At 42.1% G+C, this 23,345-nt stretch overlaps 1 protein-coding gene across 9 annotated transcripts in view; it reads left to right on the top strand.

The window, feature by feature from the left end:
- The window catches only part of Srgap2 (SLIT-ROBO Rho GTPase activating protein 2), a 242,435-nt gene that overhangs the window by 197,881 nt on the left and 21,209 nt on the right, over positions 1-23,345 (top strand). For all 9 annotated transcript variants that reach the window (XM_048809527.1, XM_015483747.2, XM_015483746.2 and 6 more), the window contains 6 exons: positions 1,279-1,306; positions 3,385-3,409; positions 9,916-9,976; positions 16,478-16,555; positions 17,403-17,537; positions 19,485-19,590. In XM_048809527.1, coding sequence (XP_048665484.1) covers positions 1,279-1,306; positions 3,385-3,409; positions 9,916-9,976; positions 16,478-16,555; positions 17,403-17,537; positions 19,485-19,590 — 433 coding nt within the window. The remainder of the gene's footprint in view (positions 1-1,278; positions 1,307-3,384; positions 3,410-9,915; positions 9,977-16,477; positions 16,556-17,402; positions 17,538-19,484; positions 19,591-23,345) is intronic.

The raw sequence follows: 23,345 nt of genomic DNA, 5'->3' as shown, positions 1-23,345 counted from the left end.
GGTAAGAAGAGGCTGTTAGGGGTGGGGGATGGTGTTGCTCAAGATGAGCTGCACTGTAATCAACAATTAGCAAGCTTTAAAGACAAGGAACAGCGCTGCCCTCCCCCAGCCCTTGGAGTTGCCTTTTCCGGAGCTTGAATGGGGAATGTAGGAGCTGATCTCTGCTTCACTGGCTCAGTGCCTGCTGAGGTTTGCTCTTCGTTTATCTAATTTGGGTCTAGTACAGATCAAGCTTCATTAACTATGGGCCCAAAGAAAGCACCACATATTACATTATGACCCATGTATACATGTAGATGTATTTTTAAATTTTAAAGACATGTCTATGGGGCTGAGGATGCAGCTCTGTGTTAGGGTGCTCACCTAGCATGAAGCCCTGGCTTTGATCCCTAGCACCACAAAAACCAAAACCAAACAAACAAAAAAAATAAAAATACAAATACTTCTTATGAATTTAAGGTTTGAATTTCAGGGTTTTTTTTTTTTTTTTGGTCTTGTTTTGTTTTGGTATGGGGAATTAGACCCAGAAATGTTGTACCACTGAGCCACATCTCCAGCCCATTTTACTTTATTTTATTTTTTATTTTTTTGTTTTGAGACAGGGTCTCACTAAGTAGCTAAGTGCCTCATTAATTTGCTGAGGCTGGCCTCAAACTTGAGATCCTCCTGCCTCAGCCTCCCATGTGGCCGGATTACAGGTGTGAGCCACCATGCTGAGTTTGCATTTCAGCTTTTAAAGCTGACTATGACCCATTCATTTATTAGGGACTGCCACTGGATTGAGAACTATGATTTCCTAGCAGAGTCTGCCTCACTACCCCAGTCTAACCTAACAGAATTTAGTATGAATCTAAAACCAGAACATGCACATCTCCATTCTCTCCCCAGACAACTCCTTTTCCTTCTTCCATTCCAACCCCAGCTGTGTATATGAGTGTATGTACATTTACAGACATGGGAGCAAGAAAACATGTTCTACTCCACTCCACAACTTCCCACCATAGACACCCAGCATAAGCATAAAAAGCTAAATTTCTAACAGATTGTTCTCTAAAGTATGATCTATCTCATTCTCATTGTCCTATATCCATGCCTGTTTTCCCTTTGGGAAGAAGAATTGGCAAACTTAAGGTCCAGGGATACTAGCAACTGTGGCTTGGGAACCAAGAGAAAGTTCTTTCTCAGACGAGGCTATGGGCTCCTTATTCTTTTCTGCTAGTTGGTCTCCCTTCTCTACCCCTTTTATTTCATATGATTTTTGCTTTTGTCTTTCCACAGGTCAGCGGACAGATTGCAGTCTGGCCAGGTAGGTGTGGCATGGGACAGCCCTGGGAAGGGATAAAGAGAGGCCCAAAGGTCCAGTGGTCCTAGCTTGGGAAAGATCTAAGGTTGAGTTGTAAGGACATTGAATGACTTGCGGGGTGGGTTCCTTCCCTTGGCCTTAGTGACTCTCTCTGGTCTCAGATGGCAATGGGGTTTGCTATGACTTAGGAAGAGAACTGAGCAGAACTGAGTAAAGGAGTATCAGTTGCTGAAATAGTCCAAGTCTTCTCAAAGCCACCATATTGCAAGGAAAATAGACATTTAATGCTGGAGGATCCTATCCTTTAACCTATCCTTAGCTGGTAGACTTCAGCATATAGGCTCTGGGGAGTCTCTAACTTAGAGAAAGAAGATCAGGAGGTAACATTTGATCTGAGATTTTTTTTTCCATGCATGGCAAAGATGATAGCCTAATTAGTGACATTGCTGGATAATAAAATATTATTTTGTATTGGCTTGCCAAATGGCACTGGTAGAAATCTTGCCTGATGTGCAAGTATGCAGCCCTCCTGATTTTTCCCTACCTTCCCCTTCCTCTCCCACCCCAGCCACATATTTTCCCTCCCAGTCATGGTGCTGCTATGAGTAAACTCTTGAGTGGGCAGAAAGCAAGACATCCATTCAGATGACAGTTCTCTGATGCCTAAAAATGTGCTGATTTAACTGGAGAAAGAACTCTAATGGACTAGACTCCTTAGAGACCCTGCGTTAGTCCATTATATCAACCACTTCTATCTGCCAACACACACAATAATTATAAGCCATTTACAATTATAGGCTCATTATTTAGAGATAGCTTCATTTGGCTTTCATCGTTTTGTCATTGTGGATTATAACTAAAGTCCCATTAATATGATAGACTTGGGGGCTGCAGGGAACCAGGATAATGGAATTCTGTGGAATATATCTTTTGGTGATATAGTATAAGTTCACCTGAGCCTATGTCCGCAGAAGTTTCTGAAAAAATGAAAAGAACTGAGTCTATTTCCCTGTTGCTGGATTATTTCACTGTGTCTGACCTTGGCCACTCTTTTCCCCCCTCAGAAAAACAGTGTTTTACATGAGCTTCACGAGCCTGGAGAATTTCAAAGAGGTTCTCCAGGAGTGACCTGGCAGCAGAGGCAGAACAAGGCCCAGTGGTCAGGCCCTGGCCCCCACCTTCATTCAAAGCAGGGTAGCGCTGCCGTGCCTGTTTGACTCAGGTGCCTCTGAGTCAAATTCCCTTTGAGAAAAGTTCTCTGAGACTCAACACAACTTGAAAAATATAGACAGAAGATCCCCATACTTCCTTCCATTGTAGGTGCCCTACTCTCTAAATCTAGAAAAAAAAAAATGCTTCCTATCTTTTCCCTGAGGATTTCCAAGAGAAAGCAAATGATAGGCAGCAGCCTTTGGTATTTTCCAGAATCTCCTTGCAACAGGAAGATCTTCTTATTATCTAACCCAGATCTGCAAAGTTGAACCAGTTCCTTCTTATTCAAATTTTGAATGTTGGTAGACATTAAAATTAAGCACCTCTGTGCTTTTATAAAGAGAAAAACTATATTTGACTTTAGATGGGAAGTAACTTAACAAGTCTCTTAGCCTTTTCTGGGACTGAGCTGAATATTGTGACTTGATTCATTAACTACCATAAAGACTGTTTTTCATGATTGCAGCAGAATACTACAGACACTAGTATGGCAATATGTAAATCAATGGATGTGTAACTGATGTGATTCTGCAATCTGTATACGGGGTAAAAATGGGAGTTCATAACCCACTTGAATCAAAGTGTGAAATATGATATATCAAGAACTATGTAATGTTTTGAACAACCAACAATAAAAATTAAAAAAAAAAAGAGCCCTCATTTGAAGTGGGCATGATGGCACATACCTATAACTCCAGCTATTCAGAAGCTAAGGCAATACATATGTGCGCTTGCACATGTGCACATATGTGTACACACACACACACACACTCACACAAGCAATGACTTGTCTCATTCTGTCCCAATTTTCTCTTTTGTCCTCCCTGTTGCTGGATCGGCCCTCTCTGACTTGGTGGGATCAACCACAGGCGTAGCTCAACTGTGAGGAAACAGGTAAGAGCCCCGCAGAGGCCAGGCTGGCCTGGCATGACAATTGAGTATATCCCATAGGCAATCGTGAAGCTGCATGTGGACAGGACAGACACTTCTCTGACTTTATGCCTGCCTTTAGGCTGTACCCTTTAGTCATGGCATGGTTACAGTTAGAGCAATTTTGTCAGTGTTGGAATGGTCATAATATTTATACCTTGTTCTTCTTTTCTAGTCATTTACCCTCTTGCATACTAGCTGGTATGATTTTTAAGGGACAGATTGTACCAGAACTGCCCATGGCATCCTTCTGCCATGAAGGATAAGTGCCAAGAAGAGGCTGCACACTAACTTATAGACACATTAATGTGTCAGTAACTTTCAGCAGCTAATCCCCTAGACCAGACAGTCTTGCTTTACATGTGTAGATTTTGTTTCTGATGGTGTGTCCATCCTAGATGTATCCTGCCATGTACTAAAATACAGAGATTACTCTGGTCTGGGAATGAAGGACAAGAGCTGTTTTGTACATGGTTTTCACCACTGTATTCAATTCTGTCACTGGGCACCAGGTCTCATTACCTATATTAGGAGGAAACCTCAAGAGAGCAGTGGCGTGGATAAGCCACACCAGTGGACAATCTAAACAGCACTTGTGCTTGTTTAAAAAAAAATTAATTGAAGTATTTTTTGCAGTAGCAAATTTGACTTCCTAATTATACTTTATAGCAAATGCTGAAATGATTTTGTTTCCCCTAAGCTCAAAGCAGCTTTGCAGAAGGCCATTAGCAGGGAGGGGGTAGAGAGAGCTCAGAAATATCTCTGTGTCTACTCAGGGGAAAGCTGATCCAGGCTTTATAAAGACATTCTGGGTAATTCACAGTGGCCCTAACCACAGGGAGACAATCAAACGTAGAGGGCGCATGGTTTCTGTAGTTCGGCAGCCCCAGCAGTATATTCAAGCTGGTGACTGCTCTGGCTGGGTGGTCAGTCCAGCTGGAGAACTCCGATGACATAGACCTCATTTGTCCCAGCTTTGTTGTAATTTTTTTCCTCCTTCTTTACTTCAGATCTCATTTTAATGAGAACACTATGTCAAATACATTTACACATTTTTTAAATGATAAAATATTCATTGCAATTCTCTTTCCTCTTGTTCCTCTCTTTTTTTTTTCTTTCTCCTTTCTCCCATGATTTCATTTAAAACTGGAAAAGAATGGAAAGCCTCCCAGGGTTAGTTTATGGCATTGAAAACTAGTCAGTATATGTCTTAAAGAATGAGCAAGCCATCTTTAACACTAAGAATAGGATCGAGCTCAAACTTTGTTCCTTTTAGTTCCTGATCCAAAACTGGACCTCCTGCTTAGAGAAGGAGCACGTGTGGGCCGGCTTTGCAGCTCCGACTCTGGCTGCAGGAATGTGGGAGCTCACAGTCAGGCAGGTGATTTGTGCTCCTGGTCAGCTTGCCATCCATCTGGTTTGCATCCTGCTGCACCTAAGCAGTTGCAGGCAAAGTACATTTGCCTGGTGCTAGATTTGCCTAAGAGTTCCAGAAACTTCCATAAACCCTAATCAAAACAAGAGCTTGTTTTTGTTCTGCTACCCCAGTTTCTCTGCAGCAGTTTATATATAATGGTGGTTCATATCTAAGATAGGGATGTAAAATAATAATTTAGAAGATTAGGAATTTTATAAAAGTAACCAGGAATTCAATGTTTGCTTTTTGGGGAGTTTATGGCAAATAAGCCAAACAAGAGGAAGAATCTGATGGCTTTTGTTCTTGAGGGTGCCTAATGGATTCTAGCCATTTTTTACCCTAGCAAAGACTAGGCTCAAAGCCCATAGACTTTTCTTGAAAATTATGTGAATCAGCTTTTGCTTCCAGACTTCTCTGCTCTCTTCAACCCAGTACTTTCTCTCTCCTGGCCATTGATATCTTTTTTGATGGCCTCACTTTCTCCATTCTTCTAAATTTAGGCTCCTCCCCAGGTTGCCTGACTTTTCTCCATGCTCCTTCCCTTGTCATTATGTTCCTCTGGAGGAACCTTTCTCTCCTTCCCAAAGTGTCCTTTTGTCCTGTAGTGCTGCCTGCCTGAGTCCTTGGCTCTAACTCCCAAGTGACTGACTGGACATTTGTGCCCGAAGGTTGAGATAGCGCCTCCACCCTTGGCACCAGCCTTCCCCTGCCCCACCACAAGTGCTTCCTCAGTTCCCCTAAATTCTCTTTCTTTTAAAGGGTACTCTCCATCCTATCGGCAACATTTTTAGTTGTTGATAGACCTTTATTTTTTTATATAAAATAATAAGGTCCCAAATCTTATCTTTCATGTCATCCTTTTTTTTTTTGGTCTTTGTATCACATCTGGTTAGTTGTCAAGACTTTGGTGAAAGTGGAAATCTAATAAATGTTCTAGACATCAGTATGTGAAAAAAATTCCTAACTCTCTTACTCATAAGAAATTATGCTAATAAAGGATGGGCATGGTGGTGCAAACCTGTAATCCCAGCAGCTCAGGAGGTTGAGACAGGAAAGTCACAAGTTCAAAGCCAGCCTCAGCAAAAGCGAGGCACAAAGCAACTCAGTGAGACCCTGCCTCTGAATAAAATATAAAATAGGGCTGGGAATGTGGCTCAGTGGTTGAGTGCCCCTGAGTTCAATCCCCAGTACCCTACCCCCCCTAAAAAGGAATTATGCCAATAGAGAAAAGTTGATCAGTTATTACTAAGTTACAGTTAAATATGAACAAGCAAGAAGTTCTGGTATGTTGTTACACAGTAGGGTGACTATAGATAATTATGTACATTTCAAAAAGCTAGAGGAGGGCCGGGGTTGTGCCTCAGCAGTAGAGCTCGTGCCCAGCATATGCAAGGCCCTAAGTTTAAAAAAAAAAGAAAGAAAAAATTCTTGAAAATTTTTTTAAAAAGCTAGAGGAAAGGATTTTGAATATTTGAATTTCTTTTTTAAATATTTTTTAATTGTTGATAGACCTTTATTATTTATTTATTTATATGCATTGCTAAGAATCGAACGTAGTGCCTCACACATGCCAGGCAAGTGCACTAACACTGAGCCCCAGCCCAAACCTATTTGAATATTTTAATCATTAAGTAGTGATAAATTGAGGAGACAGACATGTTTACCCTGATTTAAACATACTGCACACGTATTAAAATATCACATGGTACCCCATTAATATATACAATTTTATGTTTTTATGTATTAGTTAAAAAATAAATTTAATTTAAATTTACAAATTTTAAACACCCAGTTAGTACCAAAAGGAAAAAAAAAGAAAGAAGTTATGCCAAACAATGCATGTTTGGACTTCATCTGCCATCTTCCTGTTTTCCCTTGCAAATTACTGGACCACTGCTGTGCTATCTTTTCCAAGTTATGTCTACTATCCCTTTTTTTGCAGTTCCTTTAATCTGATTAGACAGAAATTTAGCCTGATTGTCCTTAAAGTCCTCTTCCAACTCTGAGATTATGTGACCAAAAATATTATGACCAGAAGAATTAAAGTTACATCAGTCCTAACATTGGGGGAGAGGTGAGAGACAAACATTCAGTGGATGGAAGCACATATAAAAACTACTGGACAGCTGTGTGCAAAGTCAGTGGTGAAGCACAGGTCTCAGGGCACTACAGTGACATACAGAACCATCTGGGGAAATGAGATCACTGGGAGTGGAGTGGGGAAGATTCACAGGAGCATCCAAAACTTTGGTGCCTTTGTCACTTGTCTGTTTCCACTGGACTCTATCTTAGGCTCCATTGGATCAATGGGGACAAGAAAAATGCTTTTTTACAATAAGGCTGGTCATCTTTTGCCCACCCTTGTATGCCTCTGGGCCACTTCTGCTATTAGTAACCATGTACATTCAGGCTATTATCCTCGATGCCATATTTTCAGCCAATCCTTACTTACTTTGCCACTAATATTCCATTTCCTGTGTATTCGGCAAATTTTGCTTTCAAATAACCTTTTTTTTTCTTTTTTTTTGCTATTGGGGATTGAACCCAGGGGCACTTAATCACTAAGCCACATCTCCAGCCTTTTTTTTTTTTTTTGTATTTTATTAAGTGACAGGGTCTCACAGAGTTGCTTAGGGCCTTGCTAAGTTGCTAAGGCTGGCTTTGAACTTGTGATCCTCCTGCCTCAGCCTCCTGAACTGCTGGGATTACAGTTGAGCACCACCAACATTAAGTTTCACATAACTTAATGAAGCCAGTAATCTGGGAGCTTCCAAGCTTCCCTCTGTCTGGGTCTTTATATGCAAATCTGGGACCAGCAAAACTTTGCAAACCTTCCTGTTGCTATCTTCATTTTCTCTGCTGCTGCTATTTATAAGTGAAAAGTATGATAACAGAAGTCTGTAAATATAAAAAAGACTTCCTCAATTGGAGCATTTTTTCTCTTTTAATAGTGGTGCCATTTTCTTCATTAGAGTAAGGAAGAGAGAACAAAGAGTCTTCCTACAAAATCACCTAGCCCATCTGGCAGTGATGTTAATAAGAGAGTAGACACTGGCTGCTGTCAATAGAAAGCTGGAGGAAGCAGATGGGTTTGGGGGTCACAAAGATGAGCATTTGGGTCACTGAGACCTTCCCAACTCCCTCCACCTTGGCATATGCAATACTCCCTTTGGCAGCCTCATGATTCCTGGCAAGCTCGGAGTTGGAGGCCAAGCCAGCTCTTCTCTCGGCCTGACTTCTTCATGAGACCCAGCTGCTTCCTAATAATAGCCAAACCCCACAGCTACAGCTGAAAATTCAGAGCCAGAAGAGGGCTACAGGCAAACCTGTGAAATGGGCAGAAGACATAGGACCCAGCCCACTGAAGAGTTCTGAACATCTCTGTCCTGAATATCCGAAGCTCTTTTTTTTTTTATTGTTTTTTTTAATTTGTTCTAATTATCATTATACATGACAGTAGAATGCAGCTTGACACATTGCCGAAGCTCTTTCTAGCTAGGTTTTGGGCCCCTCTGCCTCATGTCTTTCTTCCACAGAGCTGAATGATTTGTGCATGTGGCTATATTATAAAACCCTGCTGGTTTTTAGTGAGAGATGGTGTGTAATGTTTGCTGAACTCCTAGGATGCAGCATGGTGGTAGTGAAGTATTCAGTTTCAGAGGGAGGCAGCTGGAGTTTGAATTCTGGCTTGGCCACTTTCCAGCTAAGTGACCATCAGCAGCGAGTTAACTTTGTGAGAATAATAATACATACCCCATAGGGTTGTTTTGAGGACCAGTCTATCTCAAGGACTTGTTCATGGCCCAAGACCTCTATAAATTCTTCTGTGCACAGTAGACACTCATGCCCTCGTGCCAGTAGGACATACTCATTCCTCACATGAATTCCCTACCCACTGAGAAATTTATGGCAAATTTAAGTTCATAGAAGTTAAACAATATGAGAAGGGTTATATAGCAAAAGGACAGAATGAAGATTAACATCTGGGAGGCCTGTTTTGCTTAGTATCAAGTAATCTCCACTGTTTGCAAGAACTGGCTTTTCTTTTCTTTCCTACCTTTTATGCCAAACAAACCTTTCTGAAGCTCCCTTTGATTCACCCTGTGACCTTTGACTGGTATTAATTAAGCATTACTATATGAGAGCATCATGGCCAGCACTAGACACCCAGGAATGGATGTAGGACCTACCCTTGTAGAGCTTGAGCTGGTGGTGATCAGTGCAAATAGATATTCACACCCACATAATGAAGTCACAGTCAGGGTTGAGAAGAATGTGTCAGCAGCAGGTGTCACTCATTTAACCCTTGAGACAAGGGAGGACTTATTGGAGAAAGAAAGGCAGCCAGTTAGCTGTAGCAGAGATGGGGTTGAGCAGAAGTTGGGACAGTGGAGGCAAAGGCAAGATCCTGAACACGTGAAGCTAAGAGAAGTCTCTGATAAAGTTCACGAGATGAGATGCACTTTTTTTTTCTTGGTACACTCTAATTATACATAACAGAAGAATTTATGTTGCCATATTTGTACATGCACATAACACAATTTGATCAGTCTCCATCCCCAGTAGTTGAGATGTACTTTTAAAGATCTCCTGACCACTATGTAAAGGGATGGGTAGGTAGCAGGGATGGAAATGGAGATATTGGTGGACTGAGCTAACTGGTGGCAATAGAGATGGAGAAGTGTGAAGAGATTCAACAGATATTTTGAAGGCAAACCTAAGAAGATGGATTGGATGGCTGTTGGTGGTGCACTGGGTCAGGATAAAAAGACAACCCGCTCCATTTAGAACATGCTAGATTTAAGGTGCGTCTACATCTCATAAACTCCAGTCCTTACCCACTACTGTTCTGGTTCAACAGAATTTAGGGGTGGAGATAAGTGCCATTCCAAGTCAGTGGTTATGTTTTTGTGCTCTGGAGCTTGGAGGACAAGCCAGGTGACTGCACCATCACTGATCCATCTGAGACAAGTTCCACAGTGAGGCCCATTTGCTCTCACCCTGGGCTATCCCTGTTTGAAGATTGTAATATTGTTTTTCTTTGGCTTTTCAGGACTCCAGCCAGGCAATTCCTCTGGTGGTAGAAAGCTGCATCCGGTTTATCAGCAGACACGGTAAGCAGGACCACGGCCTTACCCATGTGTGTGCAAAGGTTGGAAGAACATCCAGGAATTCTTTGTAGTGTAAGAATAGAGATTGCCTCCCTATGCTAACCTTCTTAGCAAATAAAAATAAAGTCATATTTGTTCACATAATGTTTGCTGCTTCAAAATGGCCGCTCCTAGACATTGAAAGACATCATATGTTTTGACCGCAAATGCCACAGCCACTTACCACAATACCCTTTTTTAGCTCAAAAATGAGTTTTAAATTCCAGCTGCTATGTGAGAGAACCCAGCTTCTAATACACGGTGACAGTAGTTTCATACTCAGCCTCTGCATGCAGTTATCTCCCATGGCACAGCCTGATCATTTTGTCATGGTAGCTTTCTGTGCTAGTCTGGTTTGGAAACAACTCCATTTGTAAGGTTGCAACTGATTCCTAATAATATTCCATTTTTATTCTGGTCAGGTCTCACTGGATACAACATCCACAAGAGCTCAGTCCTAAAGTTGTTTTTAACAATTGAGATTCTGCAGGGGCTGGTTCCTTCTCAAACTTAGTCAAATCACACTAATCCTTCTGCTTGACAAAGCTACATCTCATAAACTCCAGTCCTTACCCTCTACTGGTCTGGTTCAACAGAATTTAGGGGTGGAGATAATTGCCAGAGAATTGATTTTTTAAGGTTAAGAATGTTTAGAAAGCACAAATATCTGAACTAGTGCCATAGAGATGTCTAGGAACCAAGCATCAGAAATTTTTTTAAATAGTATAGGAAGAGGGATAGAATGACCTTCTTGAACTAAAGAGGTAGATAAAGTATTGCTGATATAAATTCAGAGGCATTAAGGTTCTCCCTTCCTCCTCTCACCTTCCTCTCTCCCTATAAACTGGGACATTATTTAGGGTCGTATTTGGAACAGTAATTATTTGAGCATTCTTACAACTTATCCCATTCTCCATCAGCTGTAAGTTTTTAATATTATCTCCAGTCACTTGAAGTAAGAGCATTGTATATCACTATTGAAACAATCAACAAATATTTATCAAGCCCCTGATCAATGCTGAGTACCACATAACGCCAAGTAGGAAAACTAAAACAGGAATAATACACTGTTCCTATCTTTAAGTGGTCTTATGATGCATTTTGGAGAATATAAGTAAGTGAGGGAGAAGTTAAATAAAAAGAGATAGATAGTGTTAATTCAGAATAGCAGAATAAGAAATTTCGCAAGATAGTAATGATTAATGATCAAGTAGTTGGCAAAGAAGTCCAAACTGAGTCCAGGGGAGGAGGAATTATTTGTGCCTAAAAGACAATAGGAAGAAGGAGATCTGAACTCCCATCATTCTTCCAAGTATTTCATTCATTCATTCATTCAATAGAAATATATATTGATTGCTTATTGTGTACTACTAAAAAGCTTCTGTCCTCCTGAACCTCATGTTCTACTGAAGGACAAATAGATGATGAGTTGATCAGCCAATAAATAAACAAATTCACGTACAATATTTTGTGTGTTGGTGTCATAAAGAAAAGTAAAGCAAGGTGAGGAATGAAGAATGGAAAGGGGACAGACACTATTGTCAGTGGTTTCAAGGGAAAGGCCACTTCTAAGAAGATGACATTTGAGCAGGGTTCTAAGGGGGTGAGCTATGGTGGACATCTGGGGAAGGGCATCATGGGGAGAGGGGACACTATGAGCAGAGACTGTTGGCTTATTCATAGAATAGGATAAAACCAGCATTGCTGAACAGGGTGGAGAGGAAAGTGACAGGAAATGAAGCCAGAGGCCAGACCTTGTACAACTCTGTTGGATAAGATAGGCATCTGGATTTTATTTTTATTTATTATTTTATTTTTTTGGAGTGAGATGGAAACCATTGGAGAATTTTGATCAGGGAGTCATCTCTTTAAAGGATCATTGTTTGTTCTATTGAGATAAGATCATAAGGGTGATATAGGAAGTTAGGCAGCAGGCCAGGGAAGACATGGTGGTGATCTAGACTAGGGTGCTAATTATGGTGTTAGCTGAGAAGTGATGGGTTCTAGATATTGTGGCTTGGAATTTCCCATCCCTACCCTTGTGCAGGTTCAATGCATAAGGAGACAAAAATTAAGCATGTTTCTAGGTTGAGAATCTAGGGAAATGGGCACATGCATATGTTGCTGATGGGAAGCTAAACCAGCATAGGGGAATTTGGCAGTATATAATAAAACTACATATGCACTGATCTCCTAATCCAGCAGTCCTTCCAAGAATTCACCATGAAGGTATTCCTCCAACAATACAAAGATTAGATATTCACAAGGTTATTTGCTGCAGCATTGTTTATAATTTCACAGTATCAGAAACAACCTAAATGCCCATACATAGAAGGGTGGTTGGAAAAACTATGATATGTCCATACAATGGAGCACTAGACAACTGCAAAAAGACATGAGGATGATTTCCATGAATTGATATCAAGAGGTCCCTCGGGGGTATGCTGTTAGGTGAAAAAAACAAAATGTGAAAGAGCATCTATAGTATGCTTCCTTTCAGGTAAGAGGGAAGATATAAGAATATACATGTGCCAGGCATGATGGCACATGCCTATAATCCTAGTGGCTTAGGAGGCTGAGACAGGAAAATTGAGAGTTCAAAGCCTTAGCAACTTAGCAAGGCCTTAAGCAATTCAGCAAGACCCTGCCTCTGAATAAAATATAAAAAAGAGCTGGGATATGGCTCAGTAGTTAAGTGCCCCTGGGTTCAATCCCTGGTATCAAAAAAGAAAGAAAAAAAGAATATACATGTATCTTCTCATTTCTGCAAGAAATAAAGATGAATCTAGAAATTAATGTTCTATTCATTATTTCAGGAGAAGGGTAGGAAGGAGGTAGAAGGAATGGAGTGGGAAACAGGACGTGGCATTGCCCTGAATTTACCTTTTTTGTGTAGTTTTGACTTTTAGAACTGCCTTAGTGTTTTCCGTAATCAATAGGTGAATTAACAAATAAATAAAACTAGAATGTGAGTAAAACTACAAAAGGAATGTAAATAATACCAAGAAATCATAACTGTACTACAAAAGAACATGTAACCACACTAAAGGGGAATGAAGAAGAAAATAATTAACCAAGTAACTGGAAAACAGTGTTTTGACTATACTCTGTAAGTCTAAAGACAAAAAGAGCTAAAGAAATCTTGCACAGTAGTAATTTTTATCTCAGAAGTATGGGTTAGCAATTTGGAAATTATGTGTATTCTAGGATTAAACAAATACACTGTTGATTTTTAAAAAGCTTAAAAGGTATAGTAGCTAGCTGCTTAAAAAATATTTGTTCAACTAAATTGAATTTTTTTCCCTAATAGAGACTCAAAGTATTCATGAACTCCCTAAAAAAGATATGATCACAACTTTAATATGTGAACAAATATATTTTCACATTGAATGGAGATAGTATTTATAACTTTTTTCAGTCTCAAAAGGATCTGTGACCCACCAAATGCTGGGAATTTTTATATCCTTACTATTTTCATTTCCCTTGAGAGGTAAATATTATTGTCCCATTATCTAGGTGAGATAGCTGAGGGTCCTCTGTGAATAGTGGGTCAATGTGATCTAGGACGAATTAAAGGAGAAGGAAGATGGGGAACTAATGAAACTGAATCATGAGGAGGAGAAAACCTCATCATTTTCATGAGAAGGGACAGGAGGTGGCTGTTGTAGTAATCATTTCAAGAAAAATCTAGGAGAGGTGGTGCACGCCTATAATTCTAACAGCTCAGAAGGCTGAGGCAGGAGGATTACTGATTTGAAGCCGCCTCAGCAACTTAGAGAGGCTGTAAGCAACCGAGTGAGACTCTGTCTCAAAAATTTAAAAAGGGGAGGTGAGTGCTGGAGATACGGCTCAGCAATTGAGCACCCTGTAGTTCAATCCCTGGAACAACAAAAAAAGAAGAATCTATCAGGAGCCTTGTGCATGCTTGTAATCCTGGCTATTCAGGAGGCTGAGGTAGGAGGATGACAAGTTGAAGGTCAGCCTGAGAATTTAGAGAAATCCTCCCTCAAAATAAAAGGTAAAATGAAAGAGGACTAGGCATGTAGCTTGGAGGTATGAGTTTTCTGGTTTCAATCTCCAGTACTGAAGGGAAAAAAAAAAAAAAAAAAAGAGGAAGGAAGGAAGGAATAAAAAAGAATTACCTAGGAGAGCAACTCTGCAACAGCTGGATCCGGCACAACATGCATGGAAGGTTTTGCACCATTGCCAAACAACTTACCCATATCTGATGGGTTTTACACCTTCATGTTAGTGAGCACTAAGGAAAAATGAAAAAGGTGGCTGGGCTATTTTGGTTATGCAAGTCAGGATTCACCTTCATTATAATAAAAAGCCAACTGGTTTTCCCCTTTCCTTTTGGAAAGCACATTGTTTCTGCTCTCAGCATCATCCCATCAGGCACTCCAAAAAAAAAAAAAGCGGCCCTTCAGCATCAGTTCTTCAGAGGACCCAGAAACCAGACCAAGAGAGCTCAGAGTGTTTCAGGCCTGATGCCTGATTTCCACCAAGCTGAGTTCCCATTTCTTCTTATCCTTGGGCCCACAGACCAAGACCATATTTTCTTGGTGGTCTACCCTACCCAAAGCACCCTGTTGACACTCTTCAAGAACTTATGCAATACTTTACCAACCAGAACACACCATCTAGTCTGGTTTCTGACATTTCCCTACATCGTGTTTTCGACAAGTCACTGGGTATGGTTACAACTTTTGTATGTGAACAAATGTATTTTCACATTGAATGTGACTTTCTGTCAGAACACTTGCTATTTACATTCTGTGTTTAAAGAACATTATCTGGCTCTTATAGTCCCTTAGAGGAACAGACTTAAGTCCTACTACAAATCAGGTAATCACAGTCCCTCTGATTATTTCTCAATGTTGTTTCAGTCCAATTCTGTACTTTCAGTCCTGGCCTGTATGATTGACCTCCAAAGGTCTAGCCGATAGCTACCCGCACTTAGAGGGTAACCCTGAAGCAGCCAGCAAAATGTAGCCTTATTCTGTTTTGTTTTCCTAAAATAAATGTGAGACTTCTTTGACACATTAAGGTTTTTGAAGGACTGTGCCATTATAGAAAGATTTTGACAAAATGCCAATATTGATACCCAAGGCGTCTGAGAAAGCCTAGGCAGTCCTACTGGAATTAGAGGTGCCAGACCCACTCAGTCCCTGGGCCTGGCACTAATGACATGCTTCCTGGATTTCTCCCTGGTTTCTCAGTTGCATGTGTGGTGCTCTCTGTGAGTCATGCTTACAAATCCAGAATGGCCATTTGGTTCCCACCTTCTCTGCTTGTACATCAATGGGCCCCACAAGTCTGGCTTGAGGACTAAGTATGTGATTACAGCCACGAGGCCTGAGTCTGAGTCCTGGCCCTAGTCCTTAGTACCTGTATAACTAAGGGATGGTTATCCTCAGTTCTCCCCCATCTAAAAATAGGAGTATTGCTAACCCCTGGTTTTGCTTTGTTGGTTTTCTTGGGGAGGGGGAGTACCAGGGATCGAACTCAGGGACACTCGGCCACTGAGCCACATCCCCAGCCTTGTTTTGTATTTCATTTAGAGATGGGGTCTCACTGATTTTAAAATGGCCTGAGTTGCTTACTGCCTCACCATTGCTGAGGCTGGCTTTGAACTCGTGATCCTCCTGCCTCAGCCTCCCAAGCCTCTGGGATTATAGTCATGCGCCACCACACCCAGCTTAACCTCTGTTTTATTGTGAGCTTATCCCTTATTGTGAGGACCAAGCACTTCATTTATATGAAAGCATTTATTAACAGCAGTCACTATACAAGCATTATTTTTATGAATATTTCTACTCTGACAAAACCCAAGAAGACAAAGTTTCTGTGTACATCATTGTAGTGTAGTGTTCATGCATGTTTGTTTTTGTGAGAAGCAGCAGTCAGGAGCAGCTCCTGGGACAGTGGCTGACAATACTGTTGATGGATCACTTGTATTCTCATGTCCACTCTTTTTCATCAGTACTGAACGCACTGGCCCCTAGAATAGTGGAACAGTGTCACAATAGCTAAAGTAATCATTATAACCTCACATCTTATGACACTCCTCTGATGGTACCTAATGTCTTGCCTGCCACGACCTACCTCCCATTTCTGATCCTGAGTGACAAGAAAACACTAACAGGTCACCTCCCCACTTTCCAGGTGAGCAAAGGCAGGGAAGGTACCTGCTTGATAGTCTCCCTTGGAGTCAGAAGAGAAGCAGGCTGTAGAAATCCCTTCCCTTAAGCCTCTGATTTGGTGCTTTCTTTAGGCTAATGCTTCATAATCATCCCAGTGACTTTCCCAATGTCCCTGCACATGTTTTACTCCTTTGGCCTGAAAAACAAGAGAGACAGGATGCTTCAGTGCACACTGCCAGGGGAGACAGGCATTCAGCTAAGTTTGGCTCTGTGGCTGCTTTTTCTTCTCCTTGATCACTTTTTCCCTGTGTGTTTCCAGGACTGCAGCATGAAGGAATTTTCCGGGTGTCTGGATCCCAGGTGGAAGTGAATGACATCAAAAATGCCTTTGAAAGAGGTAAGGGAACAGCCTGAAAGCTAAGACCAAGTGTTTGCCAGCCTCCTGGGTACTGGCTCTATCCTTTCTCCTCTGAGTGGGGCCCAGAGCTTCTGAAGCCCCTGTGCCTCCCTCTTGAGCTGGACACCTGCTGTCTGCACACACTTCCCATTAGATACGCAACTCCCTGTAAGAGATGCAGGAGATGCTGAGCACATCCACTTCCTTCCTTCTTGGCCTCACCCATCCTGCCTCTCTCCTACGGATGATCTGCCAAAACCCAAGAAGTTAACTATGATATCCAGGCGGTTTATGGCTTTATCCGGAACCCTTGGTGGCAGTTAATATCAAGGCTAATGTGCCTGTTCATCGTAGCCCATTTATTATCTTGTGGGCTATTAAGGTAATGGGCAAGCTTTGGCAATTTCCGTCACTGTAATGGATATATATAGTTTCAATTTGAGGTTGGTCCTATCATTAAATCTAATTACATCTGATATGAAATTTTCCATAGGGAGCTCTGGCATGATTGTTCTGTAAGTAGGTGTCCTTTGTTGGGGGCAGCAGGAGTGAGAGCTCATCAGAGGAGCTGGCCTCCTTGGCCTCGTTTTCCTCCCCCAGGGGCTTGGTCCCAGCCTCTTTGCATGATTCTGTAAGGAAAGCAGTTCCTGTGTCCCAGTCCCAGCCCACAGGGACATCCCTGAGTCTCAGCAGTCTGTGCTTCTATCTGTCCTCTGGTTTACCGCACTCATGCCACTGTGCTGGGCACTGTGCTAATAAGTGGGTCACCCCTTCCCCATTGCCTCTGCTTCATTCTTTGTGTGTTTGCCTCTCTCACTCTTTCCTTTCTGGGTGTGCTTATCCTCAGGAGAGGACCCCCTGGCAGGGGACCAGAATGACCACGACATGGACTCCATAGCTGGTGTCCTGAAGCTTTACTTCCGGGGGCTGGAACACCCGCTCTTCCCTAAGGACATCTTCCACGACCTGATGGCCTGCGTCAGTAAGTATCACCCTGGCCTCAGAGTGGCTTCTGGGCCACAGCACCTCCAAGCACTAGGTTTGAATATTTTTATGGAGTTCTTTGTTTTCTCATAAGCTTTTCAGTAAAGCTTTCCTTTTGAATTTTTTTTTTCAGTGAGTTTATGCTCACCTTCATTTCTTCATCCCTGGCAGGGGAGGAAGGAAGGAGAAGGAGAATGACTTTTCAGTAAGAGTCTAGGACTCCAGGTCAGGACTTCTGGCTTCACCTCCATCATAAACTCTTTTGTTTCTCTGGGCTTTAACTTCCTTTAGTAAAATGCCTTTATAAAAATTCATTCATAAGACTCAGTCTTTTCAGTTGTTTGAAGCATATACATTGGGTTTGGGCTTTTTCATGATACCAGGGGAAAAGCGTAAATATTGCAAATATCTCCCATTTGTTGCTTTAAACATGGCATGGCTTACCTGCCAGGTGTATTCATATATGCTATCCTAAGAAGTAGGCATCTGGTATTTTCCCAGAGAGAGAGACAGATTTTCTATTTTCTTAGGGGTTCTCTGCCTCTGATTCTAAAATTTGGAGCTTGAAAAGCTCATGATACTGCATGATACTGCTGGGGGAGATAGGCATTCAGGTCAAAAAACAAAACAAGAGAGCTAGCTTCTTGAATGCGCTGGACCTTTCTGAGAATAACTGAGAGGTGGTAGATGCTGGGGAGAACATCTCCAACCTTTTTTGTGCCCAAGGAATACATACTTTAAGTCCTGAATCAGTAAATGTGTGGAGCCCAGCATGCACCTTGGTGTAACAGCCTCACTCCCAGAAGCAACAAGGAAGAAACTCCTGTTGCTGTGTGCCATCCTCTCATTTGTTTCCATAATAAGCAATCCATGGAAACTCTGGAAGCAGAGTTTGAGTGATGGCCCCAGAGGCTGTTAAGAAAGATGTCTTTGCAATAGAGAAAAGATCCTTTTTCCGAGGTCATCCAGGGTCTTTGTGACCCCTGAGTTGCTGAATTGACTCAACATTTGCCCTGAGTACTTTCCCTCTCAGTTATTCTCAGAAAGGTCCAGTGCATTCAAGAAACTAGCTCTCTTGTTTGTTGACCTGCTGTTTGTCGTAGTTCAGTGGAAGTGATTTATGTGGCAATCAACTCTGTGCATCCCTTGGGTAGTGTCTTCATGTCTTTTCCCAGAACTGGACCTAGGTAAAGTCTTCTAAGCTAGACTGCGGTGGCCAACACATTCATCCTTTGACTGTGCAGTTCTCCCCTAGAAATATACTCTTGTCCCAAATCCAGTACTCCCCATTTCTCTTTACATAAAGGCACTCATAGAAAATAACCAGATCTACATGGGACACTGTGGAAGTGGGAGGCTGTCCATGACAGAGACCACAAGCCCAGGGGACTAACCTGCCCATAGCATAAAAGTCAGGAAAATTCTCCGGTCTTCTTCCCAGATATGGCTATTTACCCACGGACCTATGTTTCCTACTTTTGGTCATGTCCTGCTCATTTCTACTGAAGATAAGGGAGGGGGAAGATAAGCCAGACTTGTCCAGAGGAGGAAAATACATGCATAGAGCATGCAGGACAAGACTAGCACAGCCTATTTCCCCCCCCAGATGCAGGACCTCCAGGATGGGTGTTAGGCAATCACACCCAGCTCCTAATTGTTTGAAAAAGCAGGTGGTAGATGCTGGGGAGAACATCTCCAACCCTTCTTGTGCCCAAGGAGTATACCTTAAGTCCTGAATCGGTAAATGTGTGGAACCCAGCATGCACCTTGGTGCAGCCCCACACCCAGAAGCAACAATAATGAAATTCCTGTTGCTGTGCCAGTGCTGTGTGCAGCTTTGACTTGGTGCTCTCTGGGCTATACCTGCTAATAGTAAGGGCTTCTGACCGCTATTCCCTGGGATCTCGGGCACAGTGAAGGATAACACATGGCTTTCTTCTTTCAGCAATGGACAACCTACAGGAGAGAGCTCTGCATATCCGAAAAGTCCTCCTGGTCCTGCCCAAAACCACTCTGATTATCATGAGATACCTCTTTGCCTTCCTCAATCAGTGAGTAGCCTTTCCAGTGAACAGCTGAATCAAGCCTTGGTTTTGGCTTCTGGAAGTTCCATATGGACCTATTCATCCATCCAAACACACATTTAGCACCTAATGTGTGCCTGTGAGCACCTACTGTATGCTGGCCACAGTGCTAGACTGTAAGAATGTATTGCTAAATGAGAGCTCATGTACCAGGGAAGGGGACAGCTAATCAGTAAAATAAGTGCTTAGAAGAAGAAAGAGTAAAGAAGGGGGTAGAGTACAGGATCTAAATTGGGGCGGAAGATGAAAGAAGAGAAAACGCTTTAGATGGGTGATCATCAAAGTCCTTTGAGAAGACAGGGTGTGAGCAGCAGCCTAAATTCAATGAAAGAGGAGCCATGGGGTCACTCAGGTTTGAGAGTCATGGTAATAGGGGTTTGGATTTGGGAAGCGATTGAAAGGTTGTAAGGAGTAGAGTGTTATGTTCTGATTTATGTATTTATTTTAAAACCTGCCAAAATGCTTTGTGAAGTTACTACAGAAGGTTGTAAAGAGAAGGAAGCCAGGTCCCAAGGTTGTTGTAGTCTGGCCAATGTGTTGGAAGACTGGAGATGGTGAGGGGGGCAAGGTTTGGGATATATTTTGAACATAGTGTTAGTCAGACTTACTGATAAGCTGGATGTAGAGTGTGAGAGAAAGACAGAAATCCTACATTTTTGGCATGTGCAACGGGGAAATAGTGAAGCTCATTCCTATTAAAGATAAGGGAAGGGGAAGATAAGCCAGATTCATGGAGTTGGGGAAGACAGATATGGAGGAAAGACTCTAGACAAAGTGTCAAGATGGACAGGGTAATTTAAAGTAGCTGTTGGGCATTAAGTAGAGATTCTAAGCGTTTGAACACAGGAATCCATGTGCTAAGAGAAACCTGGGATGAAGGTACTGGTATGAGAGTCACCCATACATTGGTGGCAGTTAGCTGGTCACCTAGGAAATGAAGGTAGCTTAAGAAAGGCCTGAGAACCAGAGAGGTCTCGGGCTTGGATGGGGCATTTCTTCTTCTCCAAGCATGTGTCCTTGTCAAGAGCAAGCCCTGGGTCCCAGTGCTAGTGAAGGCAGGAGCAGGAACACGTGGGCTTCCTGTCTGGCACCTCTTCTCCACTCTGCTTTCACTGCCACCTCTTCCTCTGCTACCCAGAATGAAGGTTGTAAGTGGGCAACGTGAGGCCAGAAAAGGTACCCAGCTGTGCTTCCTACTATGTCTTGAAAACTTTAACACAACATTTAACTATTTGGGGATCTTATTTTTAAAAAAATATCAGTTCCTAGTTTTCTTTTGAAAAATGATTAGATCTGCCAATACTGAACCCACATTCTTGTGGTAGCAATTCCCTTTGGAGTCAGGGCTGCCCACTAGAGGGGCAGGCACTCCCCAGTTCACTACGGTCCCCAGCCCTCCTCATTTCTCCATAGACCTAAGGCTGTCTTCACTTGTCAATTTATCATCATTCTGACTTGGTGAGTTTCCATATAGTGGAGAAGGAGTTCTCTGGTTTCATTAATCTATCAAAATAGGGAAGACAGACAGTAAATCAAGGGTCCAGGGTATTTGGGGCACATATTTCTTTTTAAAAATGAAGTGTTTGTAATTTGGTTGGTTTCTGGATAAAAGGAATACAGCTTTGAGGCCATGTCACAAGCCTCCACTTGCTTACAAGTTCAAGATCATCCTGGCCCTATAGCTGTCTGGGCAGTGGGCCCTGCCTGAGGAGCCCACACCACCGTGTAGCCCACTGCTGGCCCTGCAGAGCTATTGAGGTCCTGGTTTCATAGCCTACCTCCTCCACTAGGCTGTGTGCTCCATTCAATGGCCAGGCCTTGACTCGGCACCCAACTGCCATTGAGTTAAAACCCTTGTGACTCACACAGTGTGTTCACATGTGACCTAGAAACTCTGCTAATAACTCTTGAGTTAGTCCCCTCAGGGTCACCAATCATTGTCTCCCCTCGTTGACCAATACTTGCCCTCAACATGAGCCAGGCGTGAGCAAAAAGCATGACAGTGGTGACCAAATGGGGGGTGGGAGGAGCAGGGAGGGCCTGGGGTAACTGTGGACAAAAGTACAATTGCCTCATTCTCTTCCACATATTTTCTTTCTGGGCGGGGGAGGAGAAACGATAGAGTAAGCATCGGGCAGAGCTAGAGATGGTGGCCATTGCTGAAGAAAACATGGCAGTGTATAATTCAGATGATTATTTTTGCTTTGTTTTGCTGTTTATTTAATTTTTAAAAGATTGATTTGTTTATCAAAGTGTCACATTGAAAAGATACAGTATTAAAATAATCATTGATTCCTAAAGTAATTAATAGAATGCAGGTCATAGGTGATAAAGAAGACCACCTCCACCTCCACAGCTAATAAGTGTGCACTTACAAATAGGTATAGCAAGTGTTGATAGGTAGTGCCTGATGGAGACTGCCTGGGCCCACCCATTAAGAACTTTCTCCTTTATAGTATGGGTCCTGGGTATGTGCAAACTTTATCTTTGGCTATGGTTTGTTCTTGGGTTATACATATATATATATATATACTCAATCTCAGCAAGCAAATAAACTAGTATCTCACAGATTCTGTGGGTTGGCAGTCCAGGTACAGCTTAGCTGGGGCTTCTGGCCCAAGGTTACACAAAGTTGTAGCGAAGGTATTGGGACAAGGAAGTGGTCTCATCTGAAGGCTTGACTTGGGAAGAATTTACTTCCTAGCTCATGAAATGTGTTCTATCCACACAGCAGGATAATATTCAGCCATGAAAAGGAATGAAGTACTACAATATTGATGAGTCTTGAAAATATTATGCTGAGTGATAGAAGCCAGACAAAAGAAGCTACATATTATATGATTTCATTTAGGTGAAATGTCCAAAAGAGTCAAATCCATAGAGATACAACAGATTTGTAATAGCCAGGGGCTGGGGAGTGAGGGTTGGACAAAGTGACTGCCTAGTAGATACAAGGTTTCCTATTGAGGTGATAACAATGTTCTGGAGCTAGGAAGTGGTAATGGATGTCCATGCTGTGAATATACAAAATGCCATTGAGTCTTATGCTTTAAAATGGTTAAAATGCCAAATTTTATGTTATGTGTATTTTACCACGCAAAGGGAGTAAAGAAGGAAAGAGGGAAAAGAATTTATCTGCTCAGCCTGCCATAATGAAATCCCACTCACTAGTGACTTGAACAACAGAAATTTGTTTTCCCACAGTACTAGAGGCTAGAAATCCAAATTCAAGGTGCCAGCAGGGTTGGCTTCTGGTGAGGCCTCTGTCCTTGTTTGTAGACAGCCACCTTCTCACTGAATCCTCACATGACCTTTCTTTCCTCTGTGCATGCTCAGAGAGAACTCTGGTTTCTGTTCCTCTTCCTAAAAGGACACCAATCCTATCAGGTTAGAACCACCCCATGCCTCCCCTACCCCGCCCCCCCGCCACGTGACCTTATTTAACTTTAATCTCCTTAAACATCCCCTCTCCAAGAATACATCAGGACTCCAACATGTGAATTTGGGAGAAACACAATTCAGTCCCTGACAGAAGGAGAAAAAATTCAGAGAATCAGAGACAGCTGGCACAGACAGCTCTGAAAGAATTTTATCATAAAGAGGAGCAGAGAAATGAGACAGTACACCTGGTACTGATGGAGGGTTAAGACAGGATTTTTTTTTTTTTTTTTTTTTTTTTTTGAATTTTTTTAATTGTTGGCTTGTTCAAAACATTACATAAT

Source organism: Marmota marmota, unplaced genomic scaffold, assembly GCF_001458135.2.
Source record: "Marmota marmota marmota unplaced genomic scaffold, marMar, whole genome shotgun sequence".
Taxonomy (NCBI): domain Eukaryota; kingdom Metazoa; phylum Chordata; class Mammalia; order Rodentia; family Sciuridae; genus Marmota; species Marmota marmota.
Note: the sequence above shows the minus strand (reverse complement) of the source record. Positions and strands in the feature narration are given on the sequence as shown.